The 26,905-nt window shown below is 41.2% G+C and overlaps 1 protein-coding gene across 1 annotated transcript in view; it reads left to right on the top strand.

The window, feature by feature from the left end:
- Positions 1-692: 692 nt before the first annotated feature.
- RNF217 (ring finger protein 217) overlaps positions 693-26,905 on the top strand; it is a 123,623-nt gene continuing 97,410 nt past the window's right edge. Inside the window, exon 1 of the mRNA XM_020878873.2 lies at positions 693-1,667. Coding sequence (XP_020734532.2) covers positions 786-1,667 — 882 coding nt within the window. The 5' untranslated portion in view covers positions 693-785. The remainder of the gene's footprint in view (positions 1,668-26,905) is intronic.

Genomic DNA, 26,905 nt, shown 5'->3' with positions numbered 1-26,905 from the left:
GTAGGAAGTTCTCCCCCGAGTGTAGCCCGAGGAGCAGCCTGCGGGCTCCGGAGGGTGTCTGGCGGAGGCCGAGTGTGAACTCCGGGCGCGGGAGCGCATCCCGGTCTGAGATCACACCCACTCGGGGTGTGCGCGAGTGAGCGCGCGGTGGCCGCGCGCGTGTGTACGTGTGGGGAGGTGTGCGCCAAAGGGGTGGGGTGAGGGGCGGCGAGGAGGGCTCTAGGTGAAGCACGAGGCGCGGGAGCGGGAGGTCGCGCGCTCCGGCCTCTCCCCCAGGGGCCGCGGCGGCTGGCTCGCGCTCGGGCTGCCCCTCCCGGTGCGCGCCGCGGCGGCGCCACAGGCCCCTCGACCCTGTGACCACCGCCCTCCGGCCGCCGGGCCCACAGCGGGGACTGGCGATGGCGCGGGACTGACGGTCTCCTCCCTCCGGACTCTTCTGTCCCGCCCGGGGGCTCCCGGGGGCCGCGGCGCCGCCCCGATCTGCATGTGGGGCGCGCGCGCCGGCGGCCGGAGCGAGCGGCCCTCGGTGCCCCCGAGGCGGTGCCCGGCCGCGCGGGCGGACCGGGAGGAGGAGCAGCAGCAGGCCGGGCCGGGCTCCCCGCGCGCCGCCGCCCGGGAGCACGGGCTCCCTGGAGGGAGCTCGGGGCGTCCCAGCCTCGGAGGAGGGACCCGGAAGCAGAAGCGGAGCCCCGAGTCGAGCCGAGCCGCTGCCCCCGCTGCCCGCCGGCGCCGGGTGGGGGTCCCGGCGGCTGGATGGGCAGCGGCGGCTCGGGCCGCGGGCGGCGATGGGCGAGGAGCAGAGCACGGTGAGCGGCGGCGGCGGGCCCCTGGAGGCGCGGACCCGCGCTGGCGGCGCCGCGGGCCCCCCGGAGCCCCCGAGGCCGCCGGGGCACAGCGCCGGGGTGCCCGGGCCGCGCGCCGCCTCCTCCGAGCCGAGCGGCGGCAGCTGCGGAAGCGACTCCGGTTGCGAGGACGCCGGAGCCCCGGAACCCGCGGGGAGCCGGGGGGCCCCGAGCTGGAGCAAGAGCCGGGCACCCGGGCAGCCCGCGGGACTGGCCCTCCCCGGACCCCTCAACCCCCAGGCTTTGCAAAAGCAGCTGGCCGAGGAGGAGGAGGAAACGGGGGAGCGAAAAGAGAGAGGGGATGAACAGCAGGAGGCGCCCCCCGGCGAGGAGCTTGAGCCCCCGACCCGCGTCCGCGTCGGGGCCCCGGACGGACTGGTCTTGGACGTGCTGGGCCCGCGGCGCCCGCCCCCGGCCAAGAGACAAGTGTTCTGCTCCGTGTTCTGCGTGGAGAACGACCTGCCCGAGGTGCCCTCGGCGGAGCGGCTGTCGCTGCCCGCGTCGCCACCTCGGGCTCCGCCGGTGACCAACCCTCCCGGCACCCCCTCCTCCTTCCCCAGCCCCCAGCTGTCGCTCCCAGCGGACCCCTTGTCCCCCGACGGCGGCAGCATCGAGCTGGAGTTCTACCTGGCGCCCGAGCCTTTCTCCGTGCCCAGCCTGCTGGGCGCCCCACCCTACTCCGACCTGGGTGGGGTCGGGGATCCCTATGCGCCCCTCATGGTGCTGATGTGCCGGGTGTGCCTGGAAGACAAGCCCATCAAGCCCCTGCCTTGCTGCAAGAAGGCCGTGTGCGAGGAGTGCCTCAAAGTCTACCTGAGCTCCCAGGTAACCTCAGCCCCTCCGAGCCTCCTCTGTTCCCCATTCAGCTTTCCAAATCCGTGGCCAGGAAATCCCGCTCGCCCGCTCCCTGCTCACAGGAAGGGCTGATGAGCACCCTACCGAGGACCTCTATCAGTGTCTTACATCTCGGTTGTTGCCCTTAGAATATTTAAGTGTGTTTGTCTTCGTGGGTTAGTTCGACTGGAATTTAACTCTGGGTGAGCTTTGGGCTTTGATTGGCCGCCATAGAAGGAACAGGGTATGAATGCATTGCCCTCTGCTATTTCTTTTATTAAATTGCGAGCAAGGAGCTTACTCAAAGAGGAGGGCAGTTGAGCGTGCTTCAGAGGCCTGGTATTCCAGAAACTGACAAATAGTGGGCAGAAAATAAATATGTATTGAGTTCGTGGAGAGAAGGGCTGCAATGAGTGATTCCTGAATTTGAAATTTTGCTACTTTCAGATAATCCAGAGAAAAGTGTTATTAACTATGCATTCCTTGCCCCTGGGTCACTTTTCAGTTTCTTTTTCCACAGTAAAGTTGAAGTACTTTTACTCACTGAAGTTTTAAGCCAGCAGAATGCTTTATTTCTTTAAGAGGGAACAAAACAGAAAAAGCCAAACAAAGCGAAGCAAGGCTAAGAGGCTTAACAAAACAAGCGCTGGTGAAACTTTCCTCCTCGGTTGCTTATTTGAAAGCTTGTTTTTTTTCTTGGAAAGTTGGAAGAGTGCAGTTGACCCGCTTTCCTTCCCTGGTGGTGAATGCGTCCTTCTGGCAGTTTTCAGTCTGTTATGTTTCTGCCAGTGTTTTGCACAATCCGGAATGCCCTTTGATCCCATGTCTGATTGTCCTGGGCCTATTCATCTTTCCAAACCCTGGGCTGTTCAGGTGCCAACTTCTCTGTGAAGCCTTCCCTCACCCTCCAGGCCACGGCTTATATACTTGCAAACACTTCTGCGTGTCTTGCATGCACTGAAGTTGTTCCACATGTCTGTTTGTCTGACTAGACAGCGTCTTAGAGCCTCTGTTGTCTGGTAGATTCATGTTGGTATCCTTCCTCGTAACAGTGTTTAATAACTTTGGCCGAAGGGAAACTAAACAGGATTTCACACCGAGCAGTTCCTCTGTATATTGTGGCTAATCTGTGCTTGTGTCTAGACTGAAAGTGTGTACCCTGCCCAATGGAAAACGCAAAGGGGAATTTAGACGGAATGGAATGTTACACAAGCAGTGACTTGGCCAAGATGGTTGAGATTATCCAAGCGCCTGTGAGAGACTGTGATGTCTCTTTCGTGCTTTATCCGCGAACAGATACTTCAAACGGGGAAAGCCCGCTTCTCACTGTGGCAGTTTCTAGGATGTCACTGTCAGACAATCAAGCAGATAGCCATGGGCAAAGCCCTGTGGTGGGATTCAGACACTCCCAAGCTATGGGCTCTACTCCAAGGAAGCTCTCCTGTGTGTATACAAGATGTATACACACGAACAGTACAAGGTGGTTATGATGAGGTGTAAACAGAGTGACAATATCATGTAGCTCTTAAGGACTGAATTTAAATAACAGTGTGGGTTTAGAGGTTCAAGGGAGGTGGTCATTAGAAGTTGGGGTACTCTGCTTTGTGCTTTGATTTCCTTCAGCATTTCCCTTTCCTGAAAGCAAAATTTTTTTTGCCTCCAAAATCTGATCTGTGTTAATTCTAAGGTCCCTTCTACGCAAAGACTCTGTTTCCACGTCATTTAACTTTTCTGTGTCTTATTTCCTCGCCAATGAAATGGAATTACAGACCATGCTCTGTAAGGACACGCCAGTTCTAAAGCAAAACAAAATCAAGCTGCAGAGCTGTTTGGTTGCCTCACTGAACCAGATCAAAAGGGCATAAAGAGTGCCCTCTTTCTCATTTCCTAAGGTTTCTTGATTTTGACAGTAGTAAATCTGTCAAGCTTGAACTTGCAGGCGTCTTAAGCCTTTTTAAACTAAAGTGATATATTTGAAATAAAAAGTTAATAGTCACTTTTGTCATCATCTTCTGGATTTGTGCCAAATACTTAGTGTATTAGTATCATTTAAGAAAATAAAGCAGAGTTCCTATTAAGCATTTTATGCAGTCATTAAAAATGCATACTAAATGTGAGCTAGAATATTGCCTGGTTAAATAATATTCTTCTAAAAGGAGCTGATGAATTCTTTGGAAGCAGGTACAAAGTTGGAAGACAGGAATGCAAATTTTTAGATGATAAGTCTTATTTCCATTAGTGCCATGGACTGAATTTGTGGCAAAGGCCAGCGGGTAGGTGTCTTCATTATTTCAGTGTACTTTAGTGTATTTCAGTATATTGGGTGGTGACTTAAATACCTCTGTGCGTGCTCAGTTCATCAGTTGTGTCTGACTCTTTGCGACCTCATGGACTGTAGCCTCCCAGAGTCCTCTGCCCCTGGGATTCTTCAAGCAAGAATACTGGAGTGGGTTGCCATGCCCTCTCCAGGGGATCTTCCAAACCCAAGGGTTGAACCCATCTTGCCTGTGTTTCCTGCATTGGCAGATGGATTATTTACCCCTGAGCCACCTGGGAAACCCAAAGACCTCTATGTGCAAGCATGCATGCTCAATCTTTTAAGTCATGTCTGACTCTTTGTAACCCTTTGGGCCATAGCCCACCAGAGTCCTCTGTCCCTGGGACTCTCCAGGCAAGAATATTGGAATGGGTTGCCGTGGCCTCCCCCAGGGGATCTTCTGGACCAAGGGGTTGAACCAGTGTCTCTTAGGTCTTCTGCATTGGCAGGTGGGTTGTTTTCCACTAGCGTCACCTGGGAAGCCCAAATTCCTCTATATTGTGGTTTAAAAATAATAGTTTTAGTTTTTCAAAGCAGTGATTTGAAAAACTAAAAGTAGTTTTTCTTTAGTGATAAGAATTATTCTTCAGTTATCACTGTGCCTGGGGACTGTGCAGAATCCTTCTTAGTGGAATGACTTTACTGGCCAACAGGTATCATTTGCTGTGGTGAAGTATTGAACTGGTACATTATAATCTTTGGCACACATACATAGGGGTCGATTTAGAGGCCCTAGAGCACCATGACGCAGACAGTGGGAGTTTAACTGGTTTGTGTTGCATGAGTACATAAATCTTTGGTGCATAAACCTCAGAGGTCCATTTCCAATGGCCTGTGTGCACACGTATGAGGCGGCTTAGAGCATGCAGTCCCAGGAATGTCTGCAGTCTCCTTCAGGGCACTGAGCCATTCTGAGAACTGACCTCAGATGGTTTGGCCTTTACCCCACTTTCCTAGGAGGAAGGATTGTTACTTTCCTTGTTTCATAGAATGATACCACACTCATTTCAAAAATTCTCCGCAGGTATCTTTCCTTTATGATTTTGACTGGGGATGGTAAAATCTGGTAGGATGTGAAATACTAATATTTAGCATTTTATATAAAGGAAAGAGAATTGGGGATGCTAAGGGCTTTCTAAAGGTAACAGCTGTTGTGACTTTCATCAGTCTGCTTCAAAGTGCTTGTGATGGCGCATGCATATGAATTGGAATGTATACACCTGTCAGATGAGTATTAATAGAGACAAGCAACATTTCTTCAGCAGTTTGTGAACAAAACAGCTGCTAGATGATATTGTCCTGAAATGACTGTCTACTGTAGTCATCCTAGAACCGGTGACCTAGGGGTGAAAGCTTCTAGACCCTTCTATTAAACTCTGAGTCATCCAGACCTTTGTGGATAAAAGTGTAGCCTGCATTTTCCCTTTAAACCTGAAAGCAACCTGTATATTTTTAGAAACTGGCCTGTTCAAGATGGAGTTTGCCATCAGCCGCCTTCACAGGTGAATTTACAGATCCTCTCACGCCAGGTGTGATTTTGGTAGTCTTGAAAATGTGAAGATTAAAAGAGACTGAACTCTTGTTACATCACTCTGCGAATTTAAAAAGTGAGAATTCCGGCATGTGTAAACTTCTCCTGGGTACAGTGTGTGTGCGTGTGTGTGTGTGGTGTGTATTTTGGAGCTGTGGTTAACGTTCACTTTCACACCTTCCTGACGCATGCACTTCTTTTCCTCTTCTGACTCTTTAATGCTGTCTCTTTTAATAATGTTTTCTTTCCCCTTAATAATTTCTTTCTTTTTCCTCTTAGTTTTCAAAATTTGATTTTAAATAGCACTTGAGTCCTGCGGAGGAGTCAGTTCCCTGTGAGGGGCTCCTCACGGGCCCTCAGGACCTGGTGCAGACGGTGTCTGGGCGTCTTCCTTCTCGCGTCTTCAGGGTCTCAGATAACTTGACTAGTACTGCTTCCCTCAGGTGTCATCTTTGGAGTAGTGATTTTTTTTTTTCTCCTAGCTCAGCTTTTTATACTTAAGGCTGTTCCTTATTCCTCATGTGAGAGACAGAAAAAGAACATAGAGCTCCCAGCTTTTCCTTAAGCGTTGGTGATGGGGATGTGGACAGATACCTGAGCCATAATTTGTTATAATTAGCATTTTCATTTGTTAATATACCATTTACACATAGAACAAATATTTATTGGCTACCTGTATGTCAGGGACCTTGAGAGACTTTTTAAATGTGTTAAATGCCCCAAGGAAGTGGCTCAGAGCCTCCTTACAGTGTTTCCTCCACGCTTTATCTGGTGGCATAAATGAGCTCTCCTTTAATTTCTCAGACGAGTGTGGCTCTCCTCTTCTTTTTCCTTTCTGGGAGGATTTTATTAAGCAGGTTCTGGAACACCAGCTAACTTTTTAGTAAACATGTTACTAGTCCTCCTCTTTTGTGTTTATCTCAAAGTAATAAGAAACATCATTGTAATAAGTTATTATTATAATTAAATTTTCTTAACGTATTTCTTAGAGCTCTTTGTAATTGTTGTAAATAGAATATTAGTTAATGCTTTGCGTCTTTCAAAATTTTTATTACTTTTGCGCTTTTGCAAAAGAATATTCAAAAGAAAACATTTGCTAACTGTGTTTGGATCATTCATAAAAATATGGCCAGTCTTTAAAGTTATGACACTTTCAAAGAATTGTTTCTATGTTCAACTTCACTTTGTCAGCAGAGTTTTACGTGATAAACTCGTTGAACCTTCCCAAATCAAGTTCTGTCTTAAAAGAAAAATTCAGTGGCTTCAGGACAGTAATTCCTAGAATAACATTCTCTTTCAGAGTGATCACTACTATTTGCCCCATCAGTTTTCGGCAATTACACTTGAGCTTTGAAGTTTCCACAAATAACAACCACCATTAATTGAACACCTATATTTCAAGCATTTTTTATATTTATTGTGTTTCAGTTTCTGTTAATATGTTATTATGTTTCCATTTAGTGTATTTTATTATTTAATTTTAATTCCTTTGCATATTAAATACTTATTACATACCAGGCACTGTTGTTGGTGTTGGAAACACAGAGAACTGAAACAGATAAAACCTCTTACTCTATGGAGTTTATTTATTAGGCAGTGGGAGGTTGATAATAAAATAAGTAAATTATTTAGTACACTAGATATTATTTAGTATACTATAGTATATACTATAAAGAAAGAAAAACAAGGGAAGGGTGATAAGAGATATTGGGAAGGAGATTTTTCTTTATGTATTTGTAGTGTTTTTAGGAATTGTCAGGGAGGTGACTTTTGAGCAGAGATCTTCATGATGGCAGTGAGAGAGCAAAACAAGAGGATATCTGAGGAAACAGTAAATATAAAGTTCCAGAGACAGAAGCCTGCCTGGTGGGGGAGTTCCAGGAATGCCAGAAAGATTCATATGGGTGAAGCATATGGAATGAGGTGGCAAGCACTAAGAAGAAACCAGAAGGAGAAGTGGGAAAAGCTGATGTAAAGGGCTTTAAGGCCATAGAGAACTTGCATTTCCTCCGAATGAGCTGGAGAGTGGTAAGGTGGTTTTGGGTTAATCAGATGTGACTTTACCTTTAAGAGAGAGGACTCTGGCTCTCTGTGGAGAATACATCAAGGGAGTCAAGAGTGGAAGTAAGGGGGACTTCCCTGGCTGTCCAGGGGTTAAGACTTTGTGCTTCCAACGCAGGGGCACAGGTTCGATTCCTGGTCAGGGAACAAAGATTCCACATGCTACCTAGCCAAATAAAAGCCATTAAAAACAAACAAACAAAACTTGGGGGAAAAAAAAGAATGGAAGTGATCAGTTAGAAGAATGTGGCAATAAGCCAGTTCAGACTAGGGTGATCAGAGGTAGATACGGTTTGAACTGGTGGCATTTTGAATGTATTGTGACAATCGAGCTGACGGAATGTGCTGATAACGAGGTGTGGGATAAGAGGAGGAGAGTCCAGAATGACTCAGGTTTTGAGCCCAAGCAATTAGAAGAATGGGTTTGCCATTTAATAAGGTGAGGAATACTGTAGGAGGACTTATTTTAAGGAGAATCAGGAGTTCGTGCGAAGTTCAAAAAGCTTGTTTAGACATTCATGAAAGGTTGGCGGTTGGCGTGTGGCATTCAGCAAAGAGACCTTAATAGGAGATGTAAATTTGAATCTTTCTGATACAGAGAAGATGTTTAAAGCCATGAGACCAGAGGAGGGTTGAGGACTGGGTCTGGGCATCCCAGTGCTTGCAGATCCAGACCCTGGGACGTATGAAGGAATAGGAAGGAGTCTGAAAGGGAGAGGGCAAGAAGGAAACCAAGGTAGTAGAGTGGCTAACGAGAGCCAAAGATGATGTTTTATAAAGGAAGGAAAAATCATTTTTGTCTAATATTTCTGATAGTTTCAGCAGGATAAGAGTTTAAATTGACCATTGGATTTCCCAACGAGATTATTTGTAAGTGTGAGTAGTGCTGTTTTCACTGGCACTGGTGGAGTTGACTTTCTGATTATAATGGGTTCAAGAAAACAGGAACAGCTCAATTTCTGTACTAAAGGTAGTAGAATGTTACATGAGGAAACTCAAGGTTATCAAGGTTAAAGAACGTGTCCTAAATCACACAGCTAGGAAATGGCATCGGTGGGATTTCAGTTCCATTTGCCTCTAAAACCCAAGGTCTTTGCATTTATTATTTATAAGTTAAATATGTTGATTTTACTTTAAAGTTTATATCTGTATTGTACAAAGTCACAAGGCTTCCAGTCCAAGAAGAAACTTAATTACATGTTTTGAGGAAGTGGAAGTCTCTTGCCCAGATTTAGATCCAGAGAAAGATTTCAACCAAAGTCAGCTGCATCTTCATGTAAGAAAATCAGGAGGAATTAAGTTGAGAAGAGCTATGATTTAGCTTACTATTAAGTTTTAATGGCAGCACACTCTCCTGTTTTCTTCCTAACTCTTGACCGTGCCTTTTGTTTCCATTGGAACTTTTTCTTATGTTACCGTCTCTTAATGTTGGTATCTGCATGGTCATTTGTTAAACCCTCTCTCTCCTCACATTGAAGTCCAAAAGATGAAGGGGCAGCAGGGGAAGAGATGATTAGATAGCATCACCGACTCAATGGACACAAAGTTTTGCAAACTCCCGGAGATGGGGCAGGACAGAGGAACCTGTAGTCCTTGGGATTGCAGAGTCAGACACAACCTAGTGACTGAACAACTCCTCACATTGTGTATTAGTAGTGGGTCCTTGTATTTCACTCCCATGGTTTCAGGTAACACCTATATGCTCTCGACGTCTAAATCTTTGCTTCTAGACCGGATGACTTTTTCTCGCCTACAGTACCATATTGCTGGCTCTGTCTTTGACATTTTGACCTGTATGTTCATCCACAGCCACCTTAAACCTCTCAGAACTAACCTCCCTTTCCTCTTCCTTCCTCCATCCCTGAAACTTTGCTCTTCCTTTGGGCTCCATGTTTCTCCATCAGTTATACCCAGGCCAGAAGCTTGGGTGTCATCTTTGAGTTCTTTTCCTCCCTCACCACCCACATCTCATTAATCACCAGTCGCTAATCACTTTCAGTCCTACCTCCTAAAATTATTTCTACAGTCTTCTCTACTTTTCTCCATTTCCACGGGCACTTCCCTTGCTTAGGCCTCTACCATTTCTTTCCTGGATTCCAACCACAGCTTCCTCCTTTGTCCAGGTGTTCCGATCTTGGCCATTTCCAGTCTATTCTTCACACTGCCGCCAAAATTGTCTTGTAAGATACAAGACTGGTCTTGGCATTTCAACTTCTTTGCCTTCCATTCTGCTGCTTGCCTTTAGAATAGACTCTGAACATGGTTTACATGTGCCTGGGTGAGCTCACACCTGTTTACCACTCTTGTTTCTCATCAACCCCCCTCAATGCCACCCCCATCTGTCCCTGTAGCTGTATTAAACTTATTTTTGTTCATTGAGTACTCTATGACTCTCTTAATTATGAACCTTTAGTTTAATGACGTGATTCTGTGTTAGTGGGATCTACTTTTTTCCCTTAATCCCCATCTCTGCCTCTTTCACACTGATTCATTGTAGTCTCAACTTAAGACATTTCTTCCTTTGAGAATTCTTGACCGCCTCTTATCAGGATTAAACATCCTTCCTGTGGTCTTTGACAACCCTTTGACTCACTGTAAGATTCTTCATATTTCACTGTATTTAAATTGCCCGTTTCCTGCTCCATGCTCCCATTAGACTACAAAGCTTGATGCATGTAGAGGCCTTTTTCATTTTTTTTTTTTTTTCTGATTGATTTCTTAGCTCTTGGCATACTGTCCACGTGAAATGAGTATTTGTGTAGTGGATTTATGTAGTTAGATTATAAATAACTAATACATCAGAAGCTAGTTGTCAACATACAAAGTATTATGATAGATACCATGATGGTTTTTAACGGGAATATCTCAGTATTTCATTATCTTGCTTAAAATCCTACAAACCCTTTCCCATTGCTGTAGTGAAAAGATTCTGGTTCATAACACTGCTGATGAGGTTTGGTCCCTGCTGATCTCCTCAATCTCTTCACCATCCCTCCAGCTCCAGTACTTTCCAGGCAAGTATCCTTTCCTTTGTTAATTTCTCCTCTCAGTCTTCCTTGTCCTCCAGACTGAATCTGTCTCACGGTTTATGCTTTTAGAGTCCTTTTTACCCTGTAGTCATTTTTTTAATCCCCTTTTGTAATTATATGTTTGTGAGATGATTTGATATTTGATTAATTCTCTCTCCCTCCCCATATTATTTGAGCTGCTTTTATAACTAGCAGTTAGCCCAGAGCCCAGTGTATAATAGTTACTCAACAAATGTTTGTTAAAAGACTGAGTGAATGATTGAGAGTAAATTATAGTATGTTCAGGTTGGTAGAAAAATTAAGGTAGATTTTGAACCTAGTATGTTTAGGTTGGTAGAAAAATTAAGGTAGATTTTGAACCTGAATTTTTGATATTTTATTCCAGAGTAAATTTACATTTTTAATGCAATGGAATGCCATGGCCTGAGTCTTTATCTTGGCAACCAGTTTATCACTGAGACGCTTCTTGAGTTATGAAACCTATTCTGGTTTCGTGTCTTCTGCTTAACAGATTCCTCCAGAACGTGGGAACTTAGGAACAACCGTTTTATTTTGATCATGGCATGTGGGTCAGGAATTTGGGAAGGGCTCAGCTGGTAGTTCACACTTGGGGCTTCTGCTGCCGTGGTGGTCAGATGTCCGCTCACTTGCTTGGCTGGCAGCTGATGCTGGCTGGTGACAGGATGCTTGGCTGTGGCTGTTCACAGCAGTGCCAGCATGTAGCCTTGATAGACCGTAGTCTCAGGGCAGGGGGCTTCTTACATGGAGGCTGGCCTCCCCAGGGCCAGAGTCTCAAGAAAGCCAGGTGGTGGCTGTCTTAACTTGGAAAGTTATTCAGCATCACTTGCCTTGGTGGCTCAGACGGGAAAGAATCTGCCTGCAATGCAGGAGACCCAGGTTCTGTCCCTGGGTGGGGAGGATCCCCTGGAGGAGGAAATATCAACCCACTCCATTATTCTTGCCTGGAGAATTCCATGGACAGAGAAGCCTGGCGGGCTACAGTCCATGGGGTTGCAAAGAGTCAGACACACCTGAGCGACGGACACATTCATATCATTATATTGATTAATGTACTTTGGTATTGTGGGAGTTTTGTGCTTTATCTTTGAATAATTTAATAATAAAGCTTTAAGTGAAGCTTATATGAAAGTTGTTCCCTTTTATTAATATTTATTTTTAATTATTTATTTATTTGGCTGTGCTGGATCCTAGTTACTGTGCGCTTGGCTTTCTCTGTTTGCAGAGAGCAGGGCCCCTCTCTGGGGCACGCGGGCTTCGGTAGTTGTGACATGACGGCTTAGTTGCTCCACAGCGTGTGGAATCACCCAGGACCTGATCAAACTCCTTGTCCCCTGCATTGGCAGGCAAATTCCTACCCACTCTCCACCAGGGAAGTCCAAAAGTTGTTTCCTTTTAAGCTTAAGTATTTTAGATAATTTCATTGTAACTGAATATCTTGAGATCAGGGTCAGCTTCTAATTATATCTGATTATTAATACCATCTATGTTAATCATTATTAACATAATATTAATTATAAATAACTGATTATTAACACCATTTATTCTACATAATATAATTTCTATCATATCAAAATTTTAGCTTCACTGGTGATTAAAATATCATTTGAAAAGGTTGAATACCTTGCTGAATAAAAAGAATTGATGTAACGGAAAGTTTTTGTGGTGCAGAGATATTCTGTACAGAAATTGTTATTTTTAATGATACGTGAGAATTAACCACTCTAGTTAATGTTTGTTAAATTGACTCACTGTTGGATTTTTATTGTTTATGATATTCTAGTTTGGCTGATTTTATCATGCAGGTAGTGTCCTCTCACATAGGTAGCCCTTACATTTGCAAAAGCAAGTATGTTGTGCTCAGAAATCTCCTGGTTGAGGATCTGTGCCCCCTGAAAAGGAGGAGGTGTATTGCTTTCATGATGTGCCTTTTTTCATTTTCCCCAGCTCAGGTAACTAAATTATGCACTTATTCATTCATGTGGATGACTAATCCCTTTTTAAATCTTCCAAAGCTGTTTGCCTCAATGGTATTCTCTACTGTAAGATTCAGAGGCTAATTATAGGCTACCTAGCAAATTACTTCCCCTTTTGTGGTGTTGATTCTTGCCTTATTTCCTCACTCAATTATTGGCCATACTCCGCGTTCCTGAAGCTCTGAGACGTAAGTGACCAGTTAAATCACCAGGGCTTTGCCCTCTGGTTGCTTAACCAGCTTAATTTTAAACAGCAGGTAAAATAAAAAGCTTAGTTATAGTGTTTCCCTAGCGTTTTGTTTTTTTTGACAATGCCATTTTCCCTAATGTTTAGAGTTTAGCTTATTACTAGTTTATGTCTAATTAGAGCCGTTGAATCAAATCCGAAATGACTTTGCTATGGCTTGATCTTAGTACACCATGTATGTATGAACATGTGACCTTGGTGGGGAAAGTGAATTTCCTTCATTAGTTCTACAGAGAGTAGGGTTTGGTTTTTTTTTTTCTGCTTGAGATGTCCATGGTGGGAAATGATTGGTGCAATTCCAAGGGTTCTAATTTAATCCTGCTTAAGAATTGCTGCTTTTGAACTGTGGTGTTGGAGACGATTCTTGAGAGTCCCTTGGACTGCAAGGAGATCCAACCAGTCCATCCTAAAGGAAATCAGTCCTGGGTGTTCATTAGAAGGACTGATGCTGAAGATGAAACTCCAGTACTTTGGCTACCTGAGTCGAAGAGCTGACTCATTTGAAAAGACCCTGATGCTGGGAAAGATTGAAGGCAGGAGGAGAAGGGGACGACAGAGGATGAGATGGTTGGGTGGCATCACCGACTCAATGGACATGAGTTTAAGTAAACTCTGGGAGTTGGTGATGGACAGGGAGGCCTGGCGTGCTGCGGTTCATAGGGTCGCAAAGAGTCGGACACAACTGAGCAACTGAACTGAACTGAACCATTAACTTCAGTGTTTTTTTTCCCCTTATGTTACCATTTTCCTCAAGATTGTTTGTGAAACACTTCGAAAATAACAGGCTCCTGAAAATAAAAGAAATATTCTCTTTGTTCAGTGTTCTGGTGCTTTATGCTAGGAGTGTGTGTGTGTGTGTGTGTGTGTGTAGGTCGCAAGTTTGTGTGCTACAAGAAGATTGTTTGCTCATTTTGATTTATAGTATAGTATAGTAAGTATAGTAAGTATAGTCATTTCCAGGTGAATTCGCGTGTTTCGGGTTTAGTTTGAGTCAACCTTAGTCCCTGGTGTTTACCTTTTTCCTGCTGTTAGGTTTTAATATGTCACAGTGTGAGTCACTGAGGGCCTCACTCTTAAGATAAAGGGAGAGTTTAGAGGAATGCTTGAAAAGAAAACATTTGAAACAATAGTAAGTCTTTTCCCAAGAGTTTGAGTTTGCTTCTTTTTTTTTCCTGAAAAATACTGTTTGTCCAGATATGTTCTTCTCTTTAAAAATCACTACAGACTTAGAAAATTTGAAAACGGAATTTTCAATCTTGCTTAAAAATCATCCAAATGAATTGCTTTCAGAGAGTTTTGACCCATTGGTTTAAAAAATAACACTTTATGATTAGCTCCAAGAATAGATGAGTGACGCTAAAGTTGGGAAAGATATACCTCGCTAGCTGAATTTCATCAGCAATCTTTGAATGCTTGGTAGATGAAACATAAAAAGAAGTGTAATGACTTAGTAAGCATAGGCAGTGGGGTATTTTTTTGCCTCTCTGTGTCTCTGTGTGGCGCTTTTTCAGTTAACACCATCATTAAAACAGTGTATCAAAATAAACTGAACATAGAGCTTAGAGACCCAGTGTCACTGAATGTCAGAGATTTCTAAAATTAAGAATGCTGTTTCTAACTCACTGTTTTCACAATTACTAATGATTCTATTAGTGATGATAAGACATTTTGCATCATTAATTACTAAAATAAAATTGAGACTCAGATGTTTAAAAAAATCACTGGAACTTTTGGATTCTTTTTACAATCTAGATGGGTTCGCCAAAACCCTGTTGATTTGCTCAGGATGCTAATAAAGAAAGGTCAAGCTGGCAGTCCTGTCACAGGCTGGCTAATGACACACCACTGATCTGGGGCCATAAATTACCCTTCACCCCACGTGGTCATGTCATAAAGTGTCTGCTTCTGATCAGAAGACACGGTGGAAGAATTACTATTAATCTCATCACCACTTCTGGAAAAACAAATGGAAACACATATACTGTTCGATATTTAGTGAGCTGCAGAGACTTTTACACAGAGAAATCTTTTCCAGTGCCTAAGACTTTCCTTTCTTTTACTGCAGTCACACTGCAGAAAGTCAGTTCTCTAATAACTCAGCTGATTTAAGGCAATCAAAAGCGAGGGGAAGCTAGAACTTTCTTATTAAAAACATTCTCTGAGCGCAGAATATTTGTTTAGCAGCATGCTGATCACTTGAGAAGATGTATGTAGTCTATGACTCTTACCAAGTGTAGAAATTCAGAAAGTGAAAAGTAAGGTGTCCAAGCAAAAGGTTAGGGAAAGTTTATAACTACATTGTGTGATGCTGGTTGTTGACTTAAGTGGTTCTAGGAAGAAGCTGTGTTTATGGGAGTAGAAAAAGTTGAAGCTCGGCTAGTTTATACAAAGTACTAGTTGATATACAGGAAACGTAGGAGAAGGGAGTTCGAGGTGGGATGTGTCTTCAAGTGAGATGGAGTGAGCAAGCACACAGGTGAATGCTTACAGGCTCAGTCACTCGATTGTGTTTTTTTAACTCTGTGATCCCATGAACTGTAGCCCGCCAGGCTTCTCTGTCCATGGAATTCTCCAGGCAAGAGTACTGGAGTGGGTTGCTATTTCTTTCTCCAAAATAAAGTGAAGTTGCTCAGTCGTGTCCGACTCTTTGCTTTTCCATGGTCTGCAGCCTGTCCCGCTCCTCTATCCATGAAATTCTCCAGGCAGGAGTACTGGAGTGGGTTGCTATTTCCTCCTCCAAAATAAAGTGAAGTCGCTCAGTCGTGTCCGACTCTTTGCGACCCCATGGACTGTAGCCTACCAGGCTCCTCAGTCGATGGAATTCTCCAGGCAGGAATACTGGAGTCGGTTGCCATTTCCTTCTGCCATTTCCTTCTCCAGGGGATCTTCCTGACCCAGGGACTGAACCTGGGTCTCTGGCGTTGCAGACAGACGCTTTTACTGGCTGAGCCACCGAGGAAGTCCCAGAATAAAGAGGGAGGGTAAAAGTGACCGTGGCTAGAGAGAGGGGCTTAGAAGGGCGCTAGGGCAAATAGGAGTCGAGAGGTGCAGCTGGATGGTGAGCAGGAGTCCGGGGAACGGAGGTCTCGGTGCCGGGCAGAGCACACGGTGTGTGCGCTGAGCAGACCCCCAGGGGTGCTCTGTCTCGGGGCAGGGGCAGCGGGAGCCCGCGGGTCATGGCTCACAGAGCGAGACGAGATCGCAGAGAGCTCTGAGGCCCCTCTGTGGAGTGGGTGCTTTCTTCTGTGATACGAAGTCATCGGAAAGTTGAGTGGCGCTGTCAAGTTATAGTTAGTGCTTCAAAAAGAGCCTGGCTTCCCTGTGGAGAATAAACTGTGTTTGAGGGTGGGGTGTGGCAGAAGAGAACCAGGGCAATGGGTTAGGAGGCTGCTGCATCAGCCCAGGGCAGAGATGAGTGGTCTGGGTTACTGTGGAAATGGTTCTGTCTCTTGTCCCATCACCTGCCTGGCTTTTGGTTTTCAAAGGTGTAGGGAGTTCGCCTTTGGTCCAGCAGGATGTCCTGCCAGTCTTTGTAGCCTTTAATGTTCAGAGGTCCATGTTGTATTGGGTTGGCCAAAAAGTTATTTGGGTGGTTTTTCCCTAAGATCTTATAGGAAAACTCCAACGACCCTTTTGGCCAACCCAGTATAACTGCAGCTGCCATCTTTATCTCTTCAAGCCACGTGTGATTAACTGCTGTTCAGCTTGATCCCCTCTCACATCTTGCCTGTCTGAATGTGTTTTTTGTGTAATTATTTGGTCCAGAGACACCATGGAGAAAATCACTGGTGGAAAAACATGGATTTGGAAACCTGTCCATAGTTGTTATTTTACTGATGGTCAGAATCGGTTTATCAAAGAAGTTGAGCTTTCCTCTGCTACCTAAGTGAAAGTGAAGTCGCTCAGTCACGTCCGACTCTTTGCGAGTCCATGGACTGTAGCCTACCAGGATCCTTAGTCCATGGGATTTTCCAGGCAAGAGTGCTGGAGTGGGTTGCCATTTCCTTCTCCAGGGGATCTTCCCGACCCAGGGATTGAACTTGGGTCTCTCCCGCATTGTAGGCAGATGCTTTACCATATGAGCTACCAGGGAAGCCCAAGTCTTTTGTAATTTGCTGTTCTTAGTCTTTCCTCACTTTATACTCAACAGTTTGCTTACAGCACTTTTAAAAACAAATAGGAACTCCCACCCTCTCCTTCTCAGAGATAGCAGAGGTCTTACAGGTCCACCTTAAGTGCTGAGAGGAAGTTAGAATTATTTTGTAATTCTACTTAGTTCTTGTCCTTACGGTTTTGAATTGTTTTGAATGACTGTCCTTTCCTTCAATGATTTCCTATCTAATTACACACGTTCATCTCTTATTCCTAATTCTTGTTTTTGTAACAGAGTTCCCTTTAGATGTCAGTTCCATTGCCCCTACCTTTAATGGCAGAGGCCCTGGGGTCATGACTTCACGGTACAGTGATTGTTTTATTTTGATTGTGGTGGTTCTTTTCTTTGTTATTAGTAAGGGCACACTGATAAAGTAATTACTTAAACAGAGATTTACTTCGCTGATTTTATGCTGAGTAACTGAGTTTCCCCTCCCTTCTGTATGAACCTTCATTTGTTTATTTCAGAGTTCTAAAGTGTTTCTTCTCATTACATTCTATTATTCATCATGGAACCAGTACTATTTCAATTGGAGGCAATAAAATATTGATGTGGTTTTTAAATTATTTTTAAGAAAGCCTCAAGTATTTATCTTTAAAATAGATTTGTCCCATGTGTGGGTTGTATACATTTTAGAAGATTATAAACCATATGCATTGGTATCATGACAGATTTTTTAGTTATCTTGCTTTATAACAATTACCACTGGGTGAAAGTTTACTCAATTTAAAATATTTTCATCTAGATAGTGTGAACAATCACAGATATCAGGTAGCATCATGGAATACTTTAATGTTTATAAAACAATTTGAGAAAAATTTAAGTAGTTAGAAACATTGGACTTTATATTTTATGTTTAGAACATCCATTAAGTGTCTAATACCCCATTTCTATTTGTTGTGAGGAATTTAGCTCTTTTTTTCTGTAGATTAATCTTGTCAAGAACAGCTCATTTCAAGGTGGATTCATTGTTTTTCTCTATAAATATGAATGAGTTTTAATTTTGGATCTCAGCACTTTAACATTTTTCCTTAGAAGTACCTATTTTATTGAAAAATGAAAGCTAGTTCATAAAGTGATACATGATAAACTTTAATATTTATCTCACTTTATAGATACTTCTATAGCAAAAATGTGGTTGATACCTCAAAAATTCCGTAGTCAAAACCCTATCCCCAACCACACGCACAAAAAATTCCTGCATTGCATTTTGTATATATTGATTTACACAGTATGTCATTATATATTTCATGTAATAGTTTCTAACCATTGCCATCTTGTAGACTTAATAATCTATTAATATTTACATAAGATGTTATGGTAGATTCTGCTTGACAAACAAACATTATTTTACCTCCTTACTTACTCTCTCAAGGCTTTAAAAATTTCTATATGATATGTAAACACATGTTTACCAAGTCGTCCTGAGTAGACCAGTAATAAAGTTGTAAAGAAAAAATATCAAAAGTTGATGACATTATAGTATGTGAAAATTATTTACTTAGTTTCTGATGAGCAGAATGAAAATGGGTTTGTATTACTCAAATGTTTTCTTTGAATAAGATTTAAGAACTGTGAAGGGAAGTCATTCATCCTTCCTTGGCTTGAAGGTTTATTGTCTGGTGAGGAAAGGGAAGAAACATATAACTGTCAGAGTGGAAGGACCACTTTAGAAAGACTTTGTTTTAAAGGAAAAGACAAGCTTTCTATATAATGTCTGTTCATCATCACTTCAGCATCCCCTGTTTCCAAATAGTGTGCCCTAAGTTGGTAGACTTAATAGTTCATGGATTATCTTCAGAAGGGTTATAAGTGCCATTCATTAAAATGAAAAGGAAGAAGTTCCTTAAGCTTATAAGGATGCATCAAAAACTTACAGTAAATATCAACTTAGCAGTGATTCCTTAGAAGCATTTTCACTAAATTAGAAAAATGGACTGATTCTTGTGTCACTGTTACTGTTTAGCTTTAGGTCCTGGCAGGTGTAATATGAAACAGACAAATATATAATCTGAAAAAATAATGTTATTGTCTAAAAATGATCATTATTTTTAGACAATAAGATTACCTACATAAAATGTCCAGGAGAATCTGGAGATAAAATGTTAGAACCAATGAGAGTATTATTTTTGCTGGATATAGGAGTAGACCATGGAAGTCTTGGTGTACTATTTACAAGCCAGAACCAGTGAGAAAAAAAGAAATTACCTTCAAATAGATACCTAGAAGTAAATCTGAAGACATGCATGATCTTGACAGAGAAAATTATTAATCCTTGAGGGAAATAAAAGAACAAGTGAATTAAGACGGAGATATGTCCCACTGAATGGGAAGATAGAATGTCATAAAGATGTCAGTTTTCCTGAATTAGTCTATAAATTTAATGCATATCAAGAGATTTATTTAGTATGCGTAGAAGAATAAATGTCCAAGATGAACAAAGAAAATTTTGAATAAGTAGGTAGGGCACATTTGCCCCAGTAAATAACAAGGTGTATTTTAAAGAAAAGTTGATTAAGACAGTGGGGTGTTTTTATAGATATAGTCAAACCCATGAAACAGAAAAAAGAGCTTAGAATGAAACCTAATTGTATATGGCGACTTGGGACATAATGAGATTGCCCTATGAGTCAATGAGGACAGAATAGATATTTTAGTAAATGTGCAAGGATGGTTGGCTTTCCACTTAAAAATTAAGTAAGATTCTTTTTCTCAACACATGAAGAAATGAAGTCTGATATGTTAAAGCTCTATATGTGTAAATAAAATTTAAAGTCTATTTTAGTAGAATAGATTTACAGATGTCTCTATAACCTTATAGGGAAAGATTTTTCAGGCAGCATCGGAGAAACACAACTCTAAATGAAAATTACTGTTTGATTCCATCTATATGAAGAATCTCTGAGGGAGGAAAATGTTACTCTAAATTAGGGTAAAGGTCAGTTCACCTGGGAAAATTATTTTTTAAAATACACAACTCAAGAATTATTATCCATTCTATATCCATTATGTAGAAAAACTCTTACAAATCAATTTAAAAAAGACTAATTACTCATTGGAAAAATACAAAATTTAATGACATAAGTGGCCAATAAATGTATACAAAAAAGTTCATTTTCATCATTAGGATGGATACACTATGATTCATACTAATGGGGAAAGCACAGATTAGAACAACAAGACAAGATAACATTTGGGTCTTAAAAGTGGCAAGATCAAAAAATCTGATGGAAACCAAGTGCTGCTCAGTATGTGGGGTAATGGGATGTTTGTGTTCTGTACTCTGCTGGTTTACTTCAGTTGCGTCTGACTCTTCGTGATGCCATGGACAGGAGCCTGCCAGGCTCCTCTGTCCATGGGATTCTCCAGGCAAGAACACTGGAATCGGTTGCCATTTCCTTCTCCAGGGGATCTTCCCAAACCAGGGATTGAATCCACATCTCCTGCATTGACCGGTGGGTTCTTTACCACGAGTACCACCTGGAAATTTAGGCACTACTTGTTCCCATAAGACTCTTGTCTTTACATTGTGAATTGATTGCTTCCAGTTGAAGGTTAGGTGGAAGCTTCTCAGTGCACAGTTAAATGGATTTTTAACAACATTTTTATTAAAATATGCTCCACATATCATACAATTCACCTATTTAAAGTATATAATGAAATGTTATTTAGTATATTCACCGAGTGGTAAAACCATTACCAGTCTAATTTTAAAACATTTTAGTTCTCTGTTAAAGAAATCCCATACCCATTAGCAGTCACTCCTTGCCCCCTTCAAATCCTTTCCAGTCCTGAGAAACCATTGATAAAAAACTTTCTCTCTGTACAGATTTGCTTATTCTGGATATTTCATGTACATGGAATTCTGTAATATGTGGTGTTTTGTGACTGACAGATGAATTTTGAAATACAAAATTTCCATTGCACTGCAATCAGGGTCCACCAAATGCTGATAGAATTGTAGTTTGAGCTTAGAAAGAATTTCAGCTGAAGAATTGTGTGGAAATGGACATTTTGCTTCTAGTTTTAATTTTTAGCGATTTAAGAATATAGAGCAGCTTGACATGACTTGTTATTCCAGTGGTAATTGTCAAATGATTTTACTCTAGAGTAACTCTTGAATACAGGTACTGTGGTTAGTGTGATTTTAGGTTGAATTCATTAGTAAACGCTAAGTTGTGTCCAACTCTTTGCGACCACATGTACTGTAGCCCACCAGCCTCCTCTGTCCATGGCATTTCCCAGGCAAGCATACTGGAGTGAGTTGACATTTCCTCTTCCAGGGGATCTTCCCCACCCAGGGATCGAAACTGGGTCTCCTGCATTGCAGGCAGATTCTTTACCTCTGAGACACCAGGGAAGCACTTAGTAAACATCAGGTTTTCAGCAAAATCTAATTTCCCGTGGTGGTTGAAGGTGGTTCTTGTCATTCAAAACAAAAACAAAAACAAAAAACAATTCAGCCCTCATCAGAGCTAAAAAAATTGCAATTAAATTTTACCACTGTTAGTCCATCACACTACTGTGTGGTAAGTCGGGATATTCAGCTTCTTTATTTGACAAAATGCACAGAGCTCACCATAGTTAACTTCATGAAAGCAAATTAATTCCACTGTTAACACTTCTGGTTTAATGACATAATTCTGTTGTTGTTTAGTCACTAAATCATATCTGACTCTTTTCGACCCCATGAACTGCAGCACACCAGGCTTCCCTGTCCTTCACTGTCTCCCTGAGTTTGCTCAAACTCATGTCCATTGAGTCAGTGATGCCATCCAACCGTGTCATCTTCTGTCTCCCCCTTCTCTTGCCTTCAGTCTTTCCCAGCATCAGGGTCTTTTCCAATGAGTCGGCTGTTGGCATCAAGTGGCCAAAGTATTTGAGCTTCAGTTTGAGCATCAGCCCTTCCCAATGAATATTCAGGACTGATTTCCATTTTTTGAGTTTTTTCACAAAGTACCTGCTAATGAATAAAACAGTGAGTAATCCTAGCCTTTAAATGCATTAAATTTTCACTAGCTTTGTAAATTTGACAAACGAAACCTTTTTTTATTTATGTTTATTTTGGGGACAAATCCATTGTATTACATATTAGCAGATTCCACTTCAGATGTTACTGAATTTATGTTTTCTCAGCTTCTTTAAAAATATCCTTGCCTATGGTTTATTTCATGCAGATTGTTCATACAAGGCTAATTTTCCTATCACTTCAAAGAGCATTGGCTCCTCTGAAAAACAATAAGTTGTATCTGTATACCTATTGACATGTAAGGAGATAAGGAAAATGACTTGAAATCATTTGGTTTTGTTTTTATTTTTTATTTTATTTTATTATTTTTTTAATTTTTAATACTTGGTTTTTTTTATTTTTAATACTTGGGTTTTTTTTTTTAATCATTTGTTTTTAAATTGACTGTTGACATTGCATCCTGTTTCTTGAACTCTTGTGAGTAGTGTTCTTGCCAAAAGGCTTAGTTTTAAATGAGTTTATTTTCTCTAGAAACGTATCTTTGGCAGCTACCACATAATGTAATTTATTTAATATGCAGTTGGTAAACAGCTTTCTTTGCTTGTCTAACAAATATACCATTTGCCCACTTAACTTTGGTGGCAGCCTCATTTTATTTTTATATTTTGCGAGGAAATTCTTCTGTAATAGGATATTCTGTTTAGAATTTTCTGATTTTTCTGAAGCTTTCATATGAGTTGGAGAAATTGTGATGAGTGTGTAGGCTGGGGTAATGTTGACATATATTGTATTCTTTTAGCATAGCTATGGTGTTCTTCCATAACAAACAAAATGTGTTGCCATCTAATTCAGTAACAAAATAATCAACTCTGTGCCTTCTGTTCCGAGTCCATTTAGTCTCCTTTTGCACTGATAATAAGAAAATAAAATGCATAGTATAGTGATACACGTGGCACTTGAAATATTGTCAAGTTATAACTCTATCATTGTGATCCATAGAGCTCTGTGCAACAGTGGGAATCAATAAAATGTCACATATGATTTCTTAACACAACAACTCAACTCAGTCACTGTTGAGCAAAAGTAGTCATACACAGTGAGGATATGCTGAGTATGGCTAGATTCCAATAAAACTTTATTTGTGGACGCATAATTTTCTTATATCATAAAATATTATTTTTCTTTTGATTTTTCTTTTCAACCATTTAGATATGTAGACATCAATATTCACTCATGGGCTATAAAAATAGTCAACAGGAAAAAAAAAAAAAAAAAAGAAAGAAAAAAGTAGTCAACAGGCCAGATCTGGCCCATGTATCAAATAGTTCTTTGAACTCTGTCCTACATCATTGATTTTTCCCTTTATTGGATCTTTCTCATCAGCATTCTCTGTTATTGTTCTTCTCTATAAAAACAACAGCAAAAATAAATAAATAGAAAAGCCCTTGTATGGCTTGCATTTTCCTTTGCAGCTAGTGTTCCTTTCATCCACTCTCCTTACAGTCAATTCTTTGCAAAAGTTGTCTATACTCCTCATCTTGTATTTCCTTTCTTTTCATTTTTTCTTGAACACACTTCAGTCAAGCTTTCCCTCTACCTCTCCACTATAACTGCTCTTGTAAAGGTCACCATTGGCCTTGATATTGCTTAATCTAATGGCCATTTTTTCACTCTAACATTACTTAATTTCTTAACGATATTTGACGTAATCAATCATTCCCTCCCTTTTGAAACATTTTCTTCACTTTACTTGAAGGACCCCAGTCTCTTGATTTTTTTTCCCCCTCTTCTACTCTGGATATTTCTTTTATAATTCTTTCTTAATTCTTTCTCATCTGCATTAATAGAAGCAGGAGACACAATGGGTCTTAGAGGGGGGAGTCAGTCACAAAGAGCTCTGTCTGCAGGTAATCAAGGGCAGGGGACTTGAGCCTTTATCCTGCAGGCAGTGAGTGTCATTTAAGCAACAATGTTCTACATTTTAGAAAATGAATTACTCTGCTTGGCCTGTAAAGAGTTGCAGAAGGGTAGGGGAGCCTGATGGGGGAGGAAGAAAAAGGGAGGCTAGAAGAAATGATCATTTTTAAGTGTTACCTAGAAAACAATTATGTAAGGAATATGTGTGTGTTATAAATATGTATATGCATCTTTTTATTATGAAAAAATTCATACATAAAATATGGACAGAGTCATGTAGTCCCCATGTGCCCATCACCCAGCTTCAATAGTTAGTGACTCGTGACCAATTTTTTTCCATCTCCATTCCCACTAACTTCACTAACTTCCCCTCCTTTTATTATTTTGAAACAAATTCCAGACATAATTTCATCTTCAGATATCTCAGTATGTATCTCTAAAAAGACTTTCTTTTAAGCATAACCAGAATATATTATTATACCTAAACAATGAACAATGCTTTCTTAATATCATCATGTATCTATCTAGTCCATGTTCAAATTTCCATTTGTCTCGAAAGTGCCATAATTCACAAGCTTGTAAGTGAAATAACCAAGATTGCCCAGGCTTCTGGCCCCAAATTTCCCTCAGTTCCAATTGCCGCTTCCAATTTGGAGAAAGACTTCGTTACTAGTAGCATGACTTTAATAGGTACCAGAAATTTCTACAATCTACTTTTAAATGTGTTTTGAAGCTAATGTATCCTGAGCTGCCTGGTTTTCCATCAGTGTTCGCGATGCTATGGTAGGCAGTTGTGTGGCATTATATTTCTAATTACGCTTTCAGCTTTTTAGGAATAAGAATTATATTTGAAAATTTATACCTGTACTTGACTCTGAATTTTATAGCTCTGTGGCTGACTGCTGGCAGCCTCAGGGATTTAGAGCTCACTGCCTGAAAGAGGTAGCATTGAGATAGTCAAGGATACAGTATGAGAATTTCTGATGGTCTAGGGGTGTAAAATGTCTTTTGTAAATCCAGGCTGCTAGCATTATGCAAAACCGTGATGTTAAGTTATCAGATATTACCTAAGGAAAACTTACATTTTCATTAAGAAATAATTAAAACAAGATTACTGCTAATTCTGGAGTGTATTTAGAACCTTGAGTAGGAAGATGTTTCTGACTTGTTATTTGTACATTTATTTTCTTGACACAATTTTTTAAGTTAATGTGGTTTTATTGCCTTGTGGTACCCATCCAAAACATTCTGCACTCTTTCCTTGAGAGATACTAATTCTTGGATTTTACTGAATAGTTTATAATATAGTTTCACCACAAATACATTTGAAAAAATTCACCTAAACAGTATTGCTTATTTTTGCCTAATTCACCTTTATATAAATGCAAACATTTATATAGTCTTCTATGCCATGCTTTTTAAATTCAAACTTAAATTCCTGAGGTTCATCCACATGGAAGTGTGTGACAGCAATTTGCTTGCTCTCATTGCTGTTTTGTAGTTCATTGTATGAATAAATCCCAGTTTACTCAGACACTTTACTATTGATAAACATCTGAACTGTTTTTGGTGTTGTGGTTTACTGTTTCTGTTACAGACAACACACCCATACAGGAATTTCTGCAGAGTTTATGTCCAGGAAAGGTATTGCTGCTTCATACGAATGGACATCTTTATTTATTTTTTATTTTTTTTGAATTTTTCTGATTAGCTTTATTTGTGAAATGCAGTAATACAGTTCTTTTTTTTTTTTTTTTCATACATTGATATGAATCAGCCATGGATTTACATATGTTCCCTATCTTGAACCCCCCTCCCACTTCCCTCCCCATCCCATCCCTCTGGGTCTTCCCAGTGCACCAGCCCCGAGCGCTTGTCTCATGCATCCAACCTGGACTGGTGATCTGTTTCACAATTGATAATATACAGGTTTCAGTGCTATTCTCTCAGATCATCCCACCTTCACCTTCTCCTGCAGAGTTCAAAAGTCTGTTCTATACATCTGTGTCTCTTTTTCTGTCTTGCAGATAGGGTTATCGTTACCGTCTTTCTAAATGAATGGATATAGCTTGGCTTTCTATTGCCAGATTGTTTGCCAAGGTCCTTGTGCAAGTTTTTACTTAACTCTCACAACTGATGAAGGTTCTTGTTGCTTCATAACCTCAACAGCACTTTGTAGCATCATACTTTAAGTTTTCAACCAATCTCATGGCTATGAAAAAAAAAAAACTTCATAGTTTAATGTGTGCGTGACATTGAACTTTTTTTTTTAACTTTATGCTTCATGTTTTCTTTGAGGTGTCTTTTTACATTTAGCACATTTTTCTTTGTCTCTTGGGTTACTTGTCTCTTCCTTATTGATTCATAGGAGTTCTATTTTTATACTCAGAGTATCAATCCTTTGTTAGTTATGTGTATGACCAATATCTTTCCCCAGTTCATCCCTGGTTTTCCTTTTGTTATTTTTATTATTCTTTTAATGAAGAATTTAAAAATTTTCTTTAATCTATTGCAGTCTGATTTCTGCCCCCACCATTGTACTGATACTGCTCTGTTGAAAGTAAGCTCTGTTGTCAAGGGTAGGTCCAGGTTTTTGGACTCTAAAGCTTACAGGTGTACTCTTCAAGACAAAGACCATTAAGTTGTGAATACAAAATTAGATGCAAAAGAAAATGTTAGAAGAATCAGAACCCATATACAGTACTATGTATAAAATAGATAACTGAGAACCTACTGTATAGCATCAGAAAAAAAAAAGTTATAGTCTGTTTGTAAGGATGTATATATGCATGCATGCTCAGTTGTGTTTGACTCTTTGGGACCCCATGTGCTGTAGTCCCCAAGGCTCCTCTGTCCATGGGATTATCCAGCAAGAATACTGGAGTAGGTTGCCATTTCCTTCTTCAGGGGATCTTCCTGACCCAGGGATCAAACCCATGTCTCCTGAGGCTCTTGCATCATCAGTTAGATTCTTTACCACTGAGCCACCTGGGGAGCCCCAGGGCATATAT

This window comes from Odocoileus virginianus, chromosome 19 (genome assembly GCF_023699985.2).
Source record: "Odocoileus virginianus isolate 20LAN1187 ecotype Illinois chromosome 19, Ovbor_1.2, whole genome shotgun sequence".
NCBI lineage: Eukaryota > Metazoa > Chordata > Mammalia > Artiodactyla > Cervidae > Odocoileus > Odocoileus virginianus.
Note: the sequence above shows the minus strand (reverse complement) of the source record. Positions and strands in the feature narration are given on the sequence as shown.